Here is a 16,208-nt window from a genome sequence, read left to right as displayed (position 1 = left end):
GTTACATGAGCTGACCTTGGTGGTAGCTGGCACACTACTGTCCTTTGGCTGTCTTGGGTTGCCCATCTGAATTGGGCTGGCAGGCAGGAAACATGGTCTAGCTCATGACCGGACGATGCACTCGGAGAGATATGTAATTTGAGCTCTGTGTTTACTGTGCTGCACCTTCCCTTTGACTCAATCAGGTTGGGCAATTTGAGTAGCCTGGCGAGTGAAATTCCAGGTCTGGCTCTAACCGTGCAAAGCGCTCTTATTGTGGTGTAACCAGCGGTGTTTGCGGAAACCAAGACCCTCAACAGAACCAATAAGTCCGATAAGACTCGAGGACAACCAATCAGAAACAGGCAGAAGGATAGAAATCAAGATCTTTTTGAGGTCCAGTCTAAATGACAGCGCATCATACCCAGATGGCATCGGACAAGAACAATAATCGCCACGGTTCCTCCCAAACCGCAGGCTTGGGCTCTCACGCGAAACCAGGTTCTGAAGAAGAATCAACATATATGAATGAAGGAAGTCACATCACCTCTCACCTCACGTGACAGAGTAAACATCTGACAGAGGACAGTCAGTAACCCCAAACTGTCCATCAGGAAACAAGAAACCCGGGCCAGAAAAATACTTGTGGTTAAGAAGAAAGCGCCTCATCACCTCACTGCTTGTCGCGAGTTTCGAACCCACCAAGGCGCACAAGCTGGTCCCTGAACTGTGGCTCAACCAGACCCAGAAAGACCTGTTTGCATGAAGCTCTGACATTGAGGAACTCTATAATCTTAGGCCGGAACAAAGACCAGCATAACCCAAGGATAGCTTGACCTTTCATTCCACAACCAGTATGTCTGGACATTGCCTGCATATTTAGCCAAGTCGCTATTTCAAAGTCACGCGTACGAAAAGCGATAATAATGTGTGCATCTACCTATTGAGTATCGACACAGTACTTTTTATTATAGACAATAGCACTGTGAAACAGAAGAAATCCTACTCCACTATAAGACTTTTTTACATAATATTTAGTTGAAAAATTGTTTGTGTGAACACATTTAACCTATGAGCTCAATTATGACTCCCTCAACAATTCCCCCAAAATTATGCTGGTCTCCAGTCATAAATTCGGCAGTAACTGGTTTCTCACTGCCTTTAGTATTCTAAACGGAGTTCAAATAAAGGACATTAGCGGTATCGTTCCGCAAGAGGTCGCTGCAACATCACATGTACATTGCGTTAAGTAGACTATTTTAAACAGAAAGTGTTTGCAATAAAATTTCAAAGAGTTAGCATTAACTTAAGTAAACGATTCTCATCGGTTAAAAGAATTACCCTCCTGAGAAGTACTTTCTTTCCCAAAGTTCCACTTCAAAATCCTAACTTCAGAGCCCAATTCGAGGGTAGGGTAGATGGCGTCTACTCACTCTTTCCACAGGTTGGGTGCCAATCTACCCTGCCAAGACGTTGGGCCTCACAGAAACATGCTAAACTAGCCCTGGTGCAGTTTTCAGACATCTGACACATTCAGCAGCACATATTCAGCAGTGCCTACACTTTGTCTGCTTTCTTTGCGAGGAGCAACCTACAGGCAAGGGGGTTTTGTTTTTTTAAATTCCAGCTGGGCCCAAAACAAATGCCAAATTGAAGGGGCCACAGACCTCCTATTGTTGGAGTAGCCTGGCTAGGAGCTTTCTGGAGCCTCGAACCTAGATGCAAATGCAATGGGGGAGGGGTGGACAAAGGCACACAGCAACCACAGCACTGAAACTGCCCTCATCACCGCCACCAATGACATCAGAACCATACTGGACAACAGCAAAACCGCGGCCCTCATCCTCCTGGACCTCTGAGCCGGGTTCAACACCGTCTGTCACCACACTCTGCGTTCATGCCTCAGTGACGCAGGAATCTGTAACAGAGCCCTGGACTGGATCACCTCCTTTCTTACCGGCAGAACTCAGAGAGTCCGCTTCCCTCCATTCTGCTCTGAAGCCACCAATATCATCTGCTGCGTACCCTAGGGTTCGTCCCTCAGTCCAACCCTCTTCAACGTCTACATGGCTCCGCTCACTAACATCGCCCGATCTCACAACTTCAACATCATCTCATATGCCAAAGACACCCAGCTGATCCTCTCCCTCACCAAGGACTGCACCAAGACCAACCTCCATGAAGGAATGAAGGCCATCGCCGAATGGATGAAGAACAGTTACCTTAAACTGAATTCCGACAAGACTGAGGTCCTCATCTTTGGCTGCACCCCCTCCGCATGGGACAGCTCCTGTTGGCCTGCCACACTGGGAACCTCACCGACACCCACCGACCACGCACGCAACCTGGGATTCATCCTGGACTCTTCACTATCTATGACCCAGCAAGTCAATGCCATCAAAACACCCTCGGCATGCATCAGAAGATCTACAAATGGATCCCCACTGAAACCAGAAGAACAGTCACCCAAGCCCTCGTAAGCAGCAAACTGGACTACGGCAATGCCCTCTATGTAGGAACCACAGCCAAACTCGAGAAAAGACTGCAACGCATCCCGAACGCCTCAGCACGCCTCATCCTGGACATCCCCTGCCACTGCCACATCACAGCCCACCTGAGAGACCTGCATTGGCTCCCCGTCAACAAGAGAATCACCTTTAAACTCCTCACCCACGCTCACAAAGCACTGCACAACACTGGACCACAATACCTCAACAGAAGGATCTCCTTCTACACCCTGACCCGACAGCTTCGCTACGCCGACCTTGCCCTCAGCACCGTCCCACACATGCGCAGAACCACCGGTGGCAGATCATTCTCGCACCTCCCCGCCAAGATGTGGAACACTCTTCCCACCCACCTGCGTCAGACCAAGGACCTCCTTACCTTCAGGAGACATCTCAAGACATGGCTGTTTGAGCAGTAGCAGCCCCCCACCCCCGGCGCCTTGAGATCCTCATGGGTGAGTAGTGCGCACTACAAATTCCCTGACTGATTGATTGATTGTTAATACTTTGCAAGTAGTTAAGGAAGGCAAACATTTGACATTGTTTTCAGTCCCTACATTTAAACGATATGTATGCACTGTAAGAATGGCCGATGTGTTGGTCTCTGCCAGTATTTACACAGAAAACAAATTAAATACTACATTTTTGTTTTAGTTATTTTATAGTGCTATATCGCTACTCATCCCAATGCGGTTAGAGCGCTTTACATCACACATACACATTATATTGACACTAAATCAAATGTGTGTAAATCAATGAACTGGATGTGTTATATAAGAGAGGGTTAACAAAGTGTAGGAGTAACAAGTCTTATATACCTCACTGTTTTATATTAGAAGAATTACAATTTATAAACTGCTAGTAACAAAAGGATCTCTGTGTTAAACGCAGTACCCCACAAACCCATTTACATAAAATATAAATCTGTGTTACAGGATGTGCTTTGCAGGAGACATATTAACCCTCTATGCTACTTTGAGTCAAAACCAGGACTAGACAAAACATAGATCTTTCCAGCAACCTCCAGAGGTATCTTACCATTATTATTATTCACCGAGGTTTACTGGGAACACAGTGTTCTCTGCAGAAGGTGCCTTAACCCCATAAGATATTGTAAAATTCAGACTTTGTAACTAATTCAGCAGAAAAGATTTACTACCACGTTTCTCCTTGTTGCCAATTTCTTTGCGGCAGGGATTTACAAAATAAATGTTGAGGAGCAGATTTTGCATCAGGGTTGTGTCAATTTTTTGACAAAACCCTGACATAAAATCTAATTTGTTAAATATTGTAATGCGCTCAAATGTACTCATAATAGACCTGCTAAATATATGTGTGAGGTCTTAAGATCTGATGTCAATTCTCGTGATATCACTTTCTGTGAGGTAATAGGTTGTGATGCCACTTCCTGTGATGCCACGTGCAGTGTCATGCGCTATGATGTCAACCACTGTGATGTCACACGCCATGATGCCACTTCCATACTGCCTAACCTGGTTACTCCCTCCACTCATTTTCTTAGGACTCGTACCCTGCAGAGGAATAACAAAGGCCCCTGTGGTGAGGGTGGGGGAGTGAGCTCCACACAGACCCCTCAGCCTGTACCCTGAACTAGGAGTTCCTGAATGAATCCGAAGGGTGCCCCCTCCATGTACTTTGCAAGGGGGCCCCCTCAAGTTTCATTACGCCAGTGGGTGGCCAAGATGGCGGACGGAGCAGACGTCTAAATCCGTCCCTGCACCTGGCCCAATCACAATCCTGTTGTGATCGAGACAGCCTAAACGGTTTTTATCGGCGTGGAATGTGGCTCCCGTGGTCTTTGACTGCCGCGCTGCGGCATCTGCGGAGTGGGGACGCCGCCGATTTGATCCGAGCCCGTGTCCGGCTTGGGGCCTACGCAGCAGTGCCGGGCTGCAAATTGCCGGATGCCGGGATGGGCACCAGGGAGCGGCGGGACCCGAATTGTGGAGCCGGCTGATGTGCGCAGGGTTGCGAGGGACCCTGCGGCTTTGTGACACGCCGGACCGGTGGAATGGAGGACAGCGCACGGATAAAGCTGGTGGTCGCGTGGCCTGCTGGGTGGCTGTGATGGCCTGCCCAGGCACGGGACCGCACCGCACCAAAGACCAGCGGTGCGGTACGTGCAGACAGTAGAGGTGTCCTGTGGCCGGCCTGTGTGGAGGAGCGGTGCCGACGGTGGCCTGGTGGGGGCCTTTGCTGTGATCTGGCTCGGCCCACAACTCCCCCCGACTGAGTTGTACCGGGCACTGGTGCCAGTAGTGCCGGTGCACCGCCTCCTGTGTGGGCGAAAGTGACCCCCGTCCCGAAGATCCTGTGACTGGTGAGGGGGTATACCTTGCTCTGCTACGTGTGGATGTCGCGCGCCCTCAAAAAACCCTACCTTGCTGAGGGACTTGATGAAAGTGAATTTTGTGCCACGGCAGAGTGAAGGCAGACTGTGTCTCTTTGACTCATTGTGATGGGGCACAACAAATCAGATAAACACGGCGCGGAAGGCCCGGCGCCGCGCACGCCGGCTGCGCAAAATGATCCTGGGATTCCTCAGGCCTTATCAGTGGCGGCACTTCTAGCGGCGCACACACAGACGTTTGACGACATTCTAATGCAGTGCAGAGCATTAAATCCACTCTGGAAACTAAGATTGATGCCCTGTGTATTGATATGGGCCACTTGGGGGAGGAGCATAGGAAGCTGAAGGACCGTGTTGGGTCCGCTGAGGGCTCGGTTTCAGAACAATGTCCTCCCCTAACCAACACTACCCAGCACATCAAGGACTTGCAAAAAGAGGTTTTGCACCTACATCAACGCCTTGAGGACCAAGAGGGGATAGCCTGTCTCAATAACATCCGGGTAGTGGGTCTGCCGGAGCAGGAGGGGGCCCAGTAGGGACCTGTATATGGAGCAGTGGTTGACCCAAACGGTCCTCTAAGGTAAACAATCATCCTTTTTCTCAGTGGAAAGAGCGCACAGGGTCCCTGGCAGGCCCCCTCCGCCGGGACCCCCCCTCACCCGGTGGTGGTGCGTCTCCTTAATTACGGAGACAGAGATCACATCCTGCAAAGGGCTCGCACTGGTGGCCCCTGGAGAATACCCAATGCGCAGGTACATATTGACCCCGATTACACGCTAGAGGTACAGTGCAGGCGCACCTCGTTCCTCGCGGTGAAGCGCACGCTGAGGGACCATAGCGTTAAATACGCTCTCCAGTTTCTGGCAACCCTCAGGATTATAACGGACACTAGCTCAATTTTTTGCACCACACCAGATGAGGCCTGGGCATGGCTGGAGGGCAGTGGCATAGCTTCAAGACCGCCGAAATCACCTTCACGCTTGGCAAGGCGCAGACCGAGGGGGGGCACCCTTGATAGGACCCAGCGCACACAAGCTGCCCCTACCGCTGAAAAAGCTTCCATGGAGAGAGAACAGGCGCATGCAGAGGTAGAACTGCGTGTGGGCTCCCCTGCGTCGTCAGTGAGAAGTGAGGAACTACAGGATAACGACTCCCTGGAACTGGATCCGGAGCAGTTTCGGGCAATTTTGGGCAAGGGCCCGACGGTGACACCGGAGACTGCAGAGGATGTGTTGTGGGGGGGGGGCATGCCTGGTAGGGGGGGACCTCCCCAGCCCAGGAATAGCAGTACATATACAGCAGGCTTGTCAATGTTGGCCTTCGTCGGGCCAGTGCGGGTCTAAAATGCCTTTCTCCTTTGCTCTTGTACTCCAAGTTACTCTTAACTGCTCGAACTGTCTGTGCTCCCTCCCCCTTCCCTTTACACCTAGGTGTAATCATACAAGAACAATAATGTTTCCGTTGGGTATCAGCATTTCTTGATGCAGCCTGGGAAGAGTTGTTTATTGTTATATTTATGTTTTCTTAGTGGGTTCATTCACGGGTACATGGGTAGGTGTGCTGGAATGTGCGGGCAGGTTACATGTTGGGGGGTAGGGGCTAGGGCGGGGTGCGGTGGGAATGCAGGTTGCTCTCTGTACTGTCGACACGTGCATCCCCCCTAAACATGACTCATTGTATACACACTCAGCTACATGTCACAATATTCCTTCATGACATGGAATGTTAGGAGGTTACCAGTTTTTTGTAAACGGCACAAAGTTTACCAGTTTCTCCGTCACCACAAGGTACATGTGGCTTTGCTTCAGGAGACACACCTCACGGCCCCGGATCTGGGACGAATGCGCAGGTGCTGGCGTGGGTCCATGATAGGGACAACATACTCCAGATATGCCAGAGGGGCCTTGGAATGGGTGGCCCCTGCTGTGCCGTTGTCGATACTACATACCAAGATAGACCCGGACGGGCACTTTGTCATATTGGAAGGAACCTTAGACAGAGCACCGCTTTCCCTAATTTCACTATATGCCCCTAACGCTAATCAGAATGCATTTTTACAGACTGTCTATGTCCCTTCTCCTTAACCTGGAGGCACCATGCTATTGGGGTGGCAATTTCAAAGGTACTCCTTGTTTTGACTTAGATAGGGCCCGCCCTCCGTTGCAGGGAGCCCAATCAATCGCGCTTGCACACCAACTACGCCTTTGGTCCACAAATAATCAATTTCATGATGTGTGGCGTTGCCTGCACCCAACTGGGCGTGTGTACTCATACTACTCTGGTTTAATTGTTCTGCAGACTAGGATTGATGTGGTGTACTGCAACACTGACGCATTACTGAAGGTCACTAGCGCGCAGTATTTCGGACGCAAATTGTCTTATCATTCTCCCTTACAGCTGGGGATACGATGGAGCCGTGCTCCTCCGAGTATTCCAACCTGGAGAATGCCTGTAACGGCACTAGAGGATGCTGAATACAGAGAGACCTTAAGAGGGCATTTTAAATATTATTTTGCACTTAATGCAGGTATGGCATCAGATGTGGGGATAGAATGGGATGCCTTTAAGGTGGTATTGAGGGACCACGTAATAAAAACGAATTACGGAGCGGCGCTACTATTGTGTCGAGAGCTCAGGGATCATGAATATGAGCTGCAACAGTATGAGGAACTCTTAACCACAGATGTGGGGGCAGCTGCACCATTGGCAAACACTCGGATCACTTATCAACAGACCTTAAACAAGTTGGCTCGGCTGCATTACAGTGACTACCTAGCCCGTAGACATGCAGAGGGGGACAAGGTGGGCAGACGACTTGCTTGGCTGCTTCAGTCAGAGCGCGCCCATCCACCAATTACTGCGTTGTGGGGTGGGAATGACTGTAAGGAAATGCCTCCTTGGCATGGTTGCCCCCTGACTTTTTGCCTTTGCTGATGCTATGTTTACAATTGAAAGTGTGCTGAGGCCTGCTAACCAGGCCCCAGCACCAGTGTTCTTTCCCTAACCTGTACTTTTGTATCCACAATTGGCAGACCCTGGCATCCAGATAAGTCCCTTGTAACTGGTACTTCTAGTACCAAGGGCCCTGATGCCAAGGAAGGTCTCTAAGGGCTGCAGCATGTCTTATGCCACCCTAGAGACCTCTCACTCAGCACAGACACACTGCTTGCCAGCTTGTGTGTTCTAGTGAGGACCAAACGAGTAAGTCGACATGGCACTCCCCTCAGGGTGCCATGCCAGCCTCTCACTGCCTATGCAGTATAGGTAAGACACCCCTCTAGCAGGCCTTACAGCCCTAAGGCAGGGTGCACTATACCATAGGTGAGGGTACCAGTGCATGAGCATGGTACCCCTACAGTGTCTAAACAAAATCTTAGACATTGTAAGTGCAGGGTAGCCATAAGAGTATATGGTCTGGGAGTTTGTCAAACACGAACTCCACAGCCCCATAATGGCTACACTGAAAACTGGGGAGTTTGGTATCAAACTTCTCAGCACAATAAATGCACACTGATGCCAGTGTACATTTTATTGTAAAATACACCACAGAGGGCACCTTAGAGGTGCCCCCTGAAACTTAACCGACTATCTGTGTAGGCTGACTAGTTTTAGCAGCCTGCCACAAACCGAGACATGTTGCTGGCCCCATGGGGAGAGTGCCTTTGTCACTCTGAGGCCAGTAACAAAGCCTGCACTGGGTGGAGATGCTAACACCTCTCCCAGGCAGGAATTGTCACACCTGGCGGTGAGCCTCAAAGGCTCACCTCCTTTGTGCCAACCCAGCAGGACACTCCAGCTAGTGGAGTTGCCCGCCCCCTCCGGCCAGGCCCCACTTTTGGCGGCAAGGCCGGAGAAAATAATGAGAATAACAAGGAGGAGTCACTGGCCAGTCAGGACAGCCCCTAAGGTGTCCTGAGCTGAGGTGACTCTAACTTTTAGAAATCCTCCATCTTGCAGATGGAGGATTCCCCCAATAGGGTTAGGATTGTGACCCCCTCCCCTTGGGAGGAGGCACAAAGAGGGTGTACCCACCCTCAGGGCTAGTAGCCATTGGCTACTAACCCCCCAGACCTAAACACGCCCTTAAATTTAGTATTTAAGGGCTACCCTGAACCCTAGAAAATTAGATTCCTGTAACTACAAGAAGAAGGACTGCCCAGCTGAAAACCCCTGCAGCGGAAGACCAGAAGACGACAACTGCCTTGGCTCCAGAAACTCACCGGCCTGTCTCCTGCCTTCCAAAGATCCTGCTCCAGCGACGCCTTCCAAAGGGACCAGCGACCTCGACATCCTCTGAGGACTGCCCCTGCTTCGAAAAGACAAGAAACTCCCGAGGACAGCGGACCTGCTCCAAGAAAAGCTGCAACTTTGTTTCCAGCAACTTTAAAGAACCCTGCAAGCTCCCCGCAAGAAGCGTGAGACTTGCAACACTGCACCCGGCGACCCCGACTCGGCTGGTGGAGACCCGACACCTCAGGAGGGACCCCAGGACTACTCTGATACTGTGAGTACCAAAACCTGTCCCCCCTGAGCCCCCACAGCGCCGCCTGCAGAGGGAATCCCGAGGCTTCCCCTGACCGCGACTCTCTGAAACCTAAGTCCCGACACCTGGGAGAGACCCTGCACCCGCAGCCCCCAGGACCTGAAGGACCGGACTTTCACTGGAGGAGTGACCCCCAGGAGTCCCTCTCCCTTGCCCAAGTGGAGGTTTCCCCGAGGAACCCCCCCCTTGCCTGCCTGCAGCGCTGAAGAGATCCCGAGATCTCTCATAGACTAACATTGCGAACCCGACGCTTGTTTCTACACTGCACCCGGCCGCCCCCGCGCCGCTGAGGGTGAAATTTCTGTGTGGACTTGTGTCCCCCCCGGTGCCCTACAAAACCCCCCTGGTCTGCCCTCCGAAGACGCGGGTACTTACCTGCAAGCAGACCGGAACCGGGGCACCCCCTTCTCTCCATTCTAGCCTATGTGTTTTGGGCACCACTTTGAACTCTGCACCTGACCGGCCCTGAGCTGCTGGTGTGGTGACTTTGGGGTTGCTCTGAACCCCCAACGGTGGGCTACCTTGGACCAAGAACTGAACCCTGTAAGTGTCTTACTTACCTGGTTAACCTAACAAATACTTACCTCCCCTAGGAACTGTGAAAATTGCACTGTGTCCACTTTTAAAACAGCTATTTGTGAATAACTTGAAAAGTATACATGCAATTTTGATGATTTGAAGTTCCTAAAGTACTTACCTGCAATACCTTTCGAATGAGATATTACATGTAGAATTTGAACCTGTGGTTCTTAAAATAAACTAAGAAAAGATATTTTTCTATATAAAAACCTATTGGCTGGATTTGTCTCTGAGTGTGTGTACCTCATTTATTGTCTATGTGTATGTACAACAAATGCTTAACACTACTCCTTGGATAAGCCTACTGCTCGACCACACTACCACAAAATAGAGCATTAGTATTATCTATTTTTACCACTATTTTACCTCTAAGGGGAACCCTTGGACTCTGTGCATGCTATTCCTTACTTTGAAATAGCACATACAGAGCCAACTTCCTACAATGACCAACTGCTGAATACACAGGAATAAATTAATACGGCATTCTACGAATATTATTCCACACTCTACGCAGTCTCGGAATCGGGGGGAACACGTTGCGGTGGAGAAGTTTCTGGCCCCCCTCCGCTTGCCCAGACTGTCTCCTGTAGATAGGGATACATTGAAGGCTGCCCTACAGCTCACAGAAATTGAGGAGGTTATAAAAAGTATGGCACGGGGGAAGTCCCCTGGCACGGACGGGTGGCCGATTGAATTTTATACTGCATATCAGGCAATGTTAGCCCCTAAAATGCTGGCAATGTAAATGCAGCGTACACTGAGGGAGCCCTCCCGGCCTCTCTGAGGGAGGTGACGCTGGTGGTCTTCCCTAAACCAGGCAGAGACCCTTTGCGTTTGGGATCATACCGTCCGCTATCATTGCTTAACTCCGATTACAAGATCTTAAGTCGTATGTTAGCGGACAGACTTATGCCCATAATTGCTGGTTTGGTTCATTCTGACCAGAATGGATTCATCCCAGGCAGAAGCACCTTTCTCAATCTCCGTAGATTGTTCTCTATTATGGACTGGGTGGGTGAGGAGAAAAGGGAAACTGCGGTTGCCTCATTGGATATAGAAAAAACATTTAATACACTGGGGTGGGCTTACCTGCTGAGGGTTCTGCAAAAGATGGGCTTCGGTCCCAACCTCCTGAAATGGATAACTCTATATATCATACACCTATAGCCTGGGTGAAGACGGGATCTGTGATCTCCAAACCCTTTAATATCAATTGTGGGACACGACAGGGATGCCCCCTGTCACCACTTCTTTTTTGCATTAGCTATGGAGCCCTTAGCGCAAGCCCTGAAAATGAGAGCGCCTGACTGGGGACTTTATATGGGAGGGGTATGGCACGTCATGTCGCTATACATGGATGACGCTCTGGTCTTGCCCCAACTTTTGGCACTGCTGTAGGAGTTTGGCAAGGCATCCAGCCTCAAGGTAAATTGGGCAAAGTCCTGTTTGTTCCCTCTTACACCGTTGTCTATGGCTCAATGCGATCATTTACCTAATACCTCCCTGTCGTGGGCATGCAATACCATCAAACATCTTGGGGTCAAGATCTACCACGAGGAAAAAGATTTAATAGACGCAAATATAGGTGGCGTTCTGACTGGAGTGAGGTCTTCGTTACCATTTTGGACTTCCCTCCCGCTCTCTCCTCTGGGCAGACTAGCTATCTCTAAGATGCTGGTGCTCCCGAGATTGTTATGCCACTTCTCGGCTCTTCCGATCTCCCTTTCAAATAAATGGGTTGCGGAGTTGCGCTCCTTTCTTACAGCATTGATATGGGGCAAGGGTAGAACTTGTGTGGCATTAAGCAAACTTTATGCTCCTATGTCGGAAGGTGGCCTGGGTGCCCCAAACTTTGATCATTATTATGCAGCGGCCGAGCTCCAATGGCCTATGTGTTGGTTAGCAGAACATAACTTGCATGAATTATGCGTCACAGTCAAACAAGGAGGTATAGATAGAATGTTAAGCTGGTTGATGACTCCTAACCCCGGCACCCCAATTGCAGATAGTAATTTATTCATGAGAAACGCCAAGAAATGTTGGCTCAGGTACACGCATAAGTCAGGCCGGGTGGCCCCATATGTGTCACAGCTACCGCTGTGGGCACTGCCAGGCCGGGCTACTACTGTGCACAAACCAGCGGCAACTGCCTGGGAGGTGGCGGGAATTGTGGAATGGGGCGACCTCTTTGAAGACCATATGTTGGTTCTGTTCACTAGCTTAGAGGGTGATTTCAGTCTCCCTCCCGGCACCTTTGTCACCGTTGCGGCTTTAACCCAACTAGCGGCAACCTACTGGGGCACTATACCCAGGGTGCCTGTCACATCGGTTTTGCTTCAAACACTTCTGACACACAGGAATGCGAATAAAGCGATCACAAATCTATATAATGTGCTATACATAGATGACAAAACTCCCCTTACATCGCTTCGGACATACTGGGTGGAAGCGCTACACAGTGAACTTACAAATGCCCAATTGGAACAGGCCCTCACGGCTCCAAAAATTATTTCAATGAATGCTCGCTACAAACTTATCCAGTTTAACTATCTGCATCACACCTACCTCGCTCCTACGAGGCTGGTGAGGATTTACCCATCCACACCTGATGGGACCCCGTGGTGCCACAGAGGGAATGCTGATTTCTTACACATGGTATGGACCTGCCCCCATGTGGTTGAATATTTGGTAACTATAACTGAGATGTCAAATAAAATTACGGGAAAGTTCACGCACTGTGATATGGCACACTACATACTTGGCATAACACGCAGAACCTCTAAACATAAACCGGCAAATAAAACCTTAGGCTTAGCGCTCATACTGGCAAAAAGACGCTTAGCAATGAGCTGGAAATCCCCCATGTTGCCACCTGTGTCTAGATGGCTCGCAGACCTTCGTGTCGGTGTTCTGGCAGAACAACAAATACTAATATCGTCACAAGTTCCGGCTGGCCCCCCTTCCAATCCCCTTGACTGGGCAGAGGTGCTTGCCGAGATTGAGAGTGAGCTGAGTCGGCGAGCGGGGTAGTGTGGTGGGGGGTGGGGTTGGTTCCCCCTTCCTCTCCGTCTGTCAATGCAGGTGCATTGGTGTTGATCCCTCCGCGGTGCTGCCTCCTGCCCTGTTTGTAGACTGTAGAATGTAAATCCGACTCAGGTGCCCCCTCAGCATACCCTCTGAATACCCTGGCAGACCACCGAACCCAGTTTATTGCAGTTTATTGTAGTTTTTGTAGGGTTTGGGATTTTATTTTTTTATTTTCCTTATTCTGAACATAATATGGAATATGTATATCATTCAGCTGTATTGTAACCATCACCCTGTGGACGACTCTCACTGGTACACATATGTCAGTTTCTCATGCCTAGCTTTCTAAGGTTGGTTGTAATGCGTAATGCATTGGGTGTCAATATCCACGTGTAAGCATTGAATTGTTGCAGCGTAATGTTTGTCATACTGTATAAATTTGCTATCGGAAATTATTCCTAATATTCAGAAAAATAAAGAAATATGGAGAAAAAAAAAGTTTCATTACGGCAGTGGTACCCCGCTTAATTTGGCCCTAGTCATTTAACATTAAAAACCTATGAAAAAAAGTGACAAATAGTCGCACTGTAGACAATCACTGATTGCTCCATGTAGAAGGATAACATCAATATTATTTTACACGACACGCACTATACACTCAATATTATGCAGCAGCATAAATCTCCCACAGAACCTCAGGTACTTTAGATGGCTTTCGGCTGGCCAATCAGAGCTCGGTAAAGTTCTGCACCACTTGTAACTGATCCTGCCCAGTTCAGTTTTGGTGACCTCAAATTCTCTCTACCTGTATTCCATCGAGGCTACTGTTCTAGTCTTTTCTGCATCTTCACCCGATGCTTGCCTCTGTCTTCTCTGCACCTCTCTCTTTTCTGCTACTGCACCTCCCCATCCCTCTTATACAACCTGTTCTGCAAGATTCCGTGAATTAATGACACACAGGCATCGTATCTCTATGCTGCGTTATTGCTCCAGTAAATAGAAGATTTTAGTATGCTTAGTTATGTTCATACATGGTAGACCCAAATAGTCTGTAACAAGACGTAGGGGCATTGGGTACGCTCAGCTTGCTCCAGCCTGCAGCCTCTGCCCTCCTGCTGATCCCCCTGGCTGCACTCAGGAAATGACAGATAAGCAAGGCCCAGGACACTACACCCCTGTTTATAACTTGGCTGTTATTTTTTACCCCAGGTTTTCCATTTCTGTCTGTTATTTCTGAATTCCGTTGTCGATTTCATTTATTAAATACGCGAATAACCACCCATTTATTATCTTTTCTCCCTAATAAAATTCTAATTTTGACTTTCCTTCTCTTTTGCCTTGATTGATTTCTTGATTTGCCCCTTTCATTCATTTGCCTTCTAGAATCGAATTCCACCATCAGACTGATCTTTAAACTTCTTTCCTCAGCACATAAAACCTCTGCTGTTGACTCCCTTCATTGTCAATCCTACCCTGCTCATCTTAAAATGTGTTTGCATTCTTTATAAATATATTTATGGGTCATACCCCTCCATATCTGCCTTGTATGTGTAAATCGAAATACCTACCTGTGACCTGCACACAGTGGGCGTAGCTACCACAGGTGCAGCAAGTGTAGTGGAACCAGGGCCCATTTTACCAATCCAACAACAGCCAAAGAGGACATTTTCCTTGCCTGCACCAGGGTCCATAGCACGCTACTGCCTGCAGTCAGCTTCTCAACATCTCCTGTTTACATCTCGTCTCAGCTTTCATTCTTTCAGCATCTAAACATTTGAATGCTCTTCCTTTTCAACTAACTTCGACTCATTGATTTGTTCAGTTCTCTCCTTGTGGAATATTCACGCCCTCTAGACTGCTCAATCTGTTTAGATCATGATGTTGCATACCATTATAATTGTGTGCTTTATTTTATTAGAGCCATCTGTATAGTGTATGTACAGTGCTTGAAAGCGCTTTATAAATTAGAAATGTGACAAAAATATCAGCATATAGTCTACAGATATATCATCTTACATGAATATTGTATACTAAACATCATCCTATTGGGTAACATTTTTCCATTATTACCTCCAATGTGGCGATATAATATCAACCCATTGGGTATAACTTTTTCATGACATCGAAAAGGGCAATACTTTAGTTAACAATATAAAGGACACAACATTTATGTCGGATGATATTCTGACAAAGAACGTCTGGTAGCAAACTAGGGGGACCCACATGGTGGGACCAGTTTCATTATTTTTCAATATGACAGGCCTCCTTTGACCTTCAGCGATACAACACAAAGGACTTGCCTACCTGCGGAAGAAGGAGCATGTTGAAGATGGAGGCAGTGGCCGCCGCAGCGTCAGTGCTGTCTGGGCCGATGACCGAGATGACCCTGGGCATGTAGTCAGCATAATGGTTCTGCATGTTGATGGCCCCATTCCTGGATATGAAATCGAGCGCTGGCTGGATGTTGTTGTAGATGTAGCAGGAATCGTAAGTGATGTACCCCAAGGTGAGGCCGGGCAGGAGGGAGCTAGAGTTGTTGATTTCTTTGATGGCAAATCTCATTGCTTGAAAATAGCGGTAGCCTGGCAGATTGATCTGCAAACTGAAGAACAAGGTGATGGGTCAGATATAGCACTGTAGGCTGGTCCGGAGTTTATGGTATTTTAATACCTTGAGTTGAGGGTTTCCAGTGCATACTCTTTAAACTGGACAATGTCTAATTCCAAATATTATACCACACTTGAGTGCAGGCAAGAACTGCTGCCTGCAGCATGAGAGCACAGTTAGAACAATGTTGGTTTTGTGCACTCTTTTAAGAAGGTTCAGCTCGTCTCACACAACTTTAAATTGGCCAGGTGGCATTTCTTTCACAAACAATAGAAAAAGTAAAAAAGTATAGGTAGGCCAAGGGTTTTAGTCAATAAATCGTCCTTTTCTTCATCCATTTATATCCTTATTCAATGAATTTCCTAAATCCATAAATTTGTGAAGCACTGCCCTCTGCATTTTGGGGTACTGCCCTTCATCAGAGGCTGTTTATCATCAGAATGTACAATGCCATTCCTGGTGTAATACCATGACCATGGGCCGTTGACTTGCAGATACACCATTACACAAGGGATGGCTTTGCTTTACAAATCACAACATCTGCCATGAACAAAACACCTAATTACTAGCAGCACTAGAATAAAGGTGTGGTTTG

At 48.5% G+C, this 16,208-nt stretch overlaps 1 protein-coding gene across 1 annotated transcript in view; it reads right to left on the bottom strand.

The window, feature by feature from the left end:
• LOC138302157 (taste receptor type 1 member 2-like) overlaps positions 1-15,603 on the bottom strand; it is a 54,475-nt gene extending 38,872 nt beyond the window's left edge. Inside the window, exon 1 of the mRNA XM_069242514.1 lies at positions 15,311-15,603. Within this exon, the coding sequence (XP_069098615.1) occupies positions 15,311-15,568 (258 nt within the window). The 5' untranslated portion in view covers positions 15,569-15,603. The remainder of the gene's footprint in view (positions 1-15,310) is intronic.
• Between the last annotated feature and the right edge of the window lie 605 nt (positions 15,604-16,208).

The sequence above is a fragment of the Pleurodeles waltl genome, chromosome 6 (assembly GCF_031143425.1).
Source record: "Pleurodeles waltl isolate 20211129_DDA chromosome 6, aPleWal1.hap1.20221129, whole genome shotgun sequence".
NCBI classification, from domain to species: Eukaryota; Metazoa; Chordata; class Amphibia; order Caudata; family Salamandridae; genus Pleurodeles; species Pleurodeles waltl.
The sequence above is the reverse complement of the archived record's forward strand: the minus strand, read 5'-3'. Positions and strand labels throughout refer to the sequence as shown.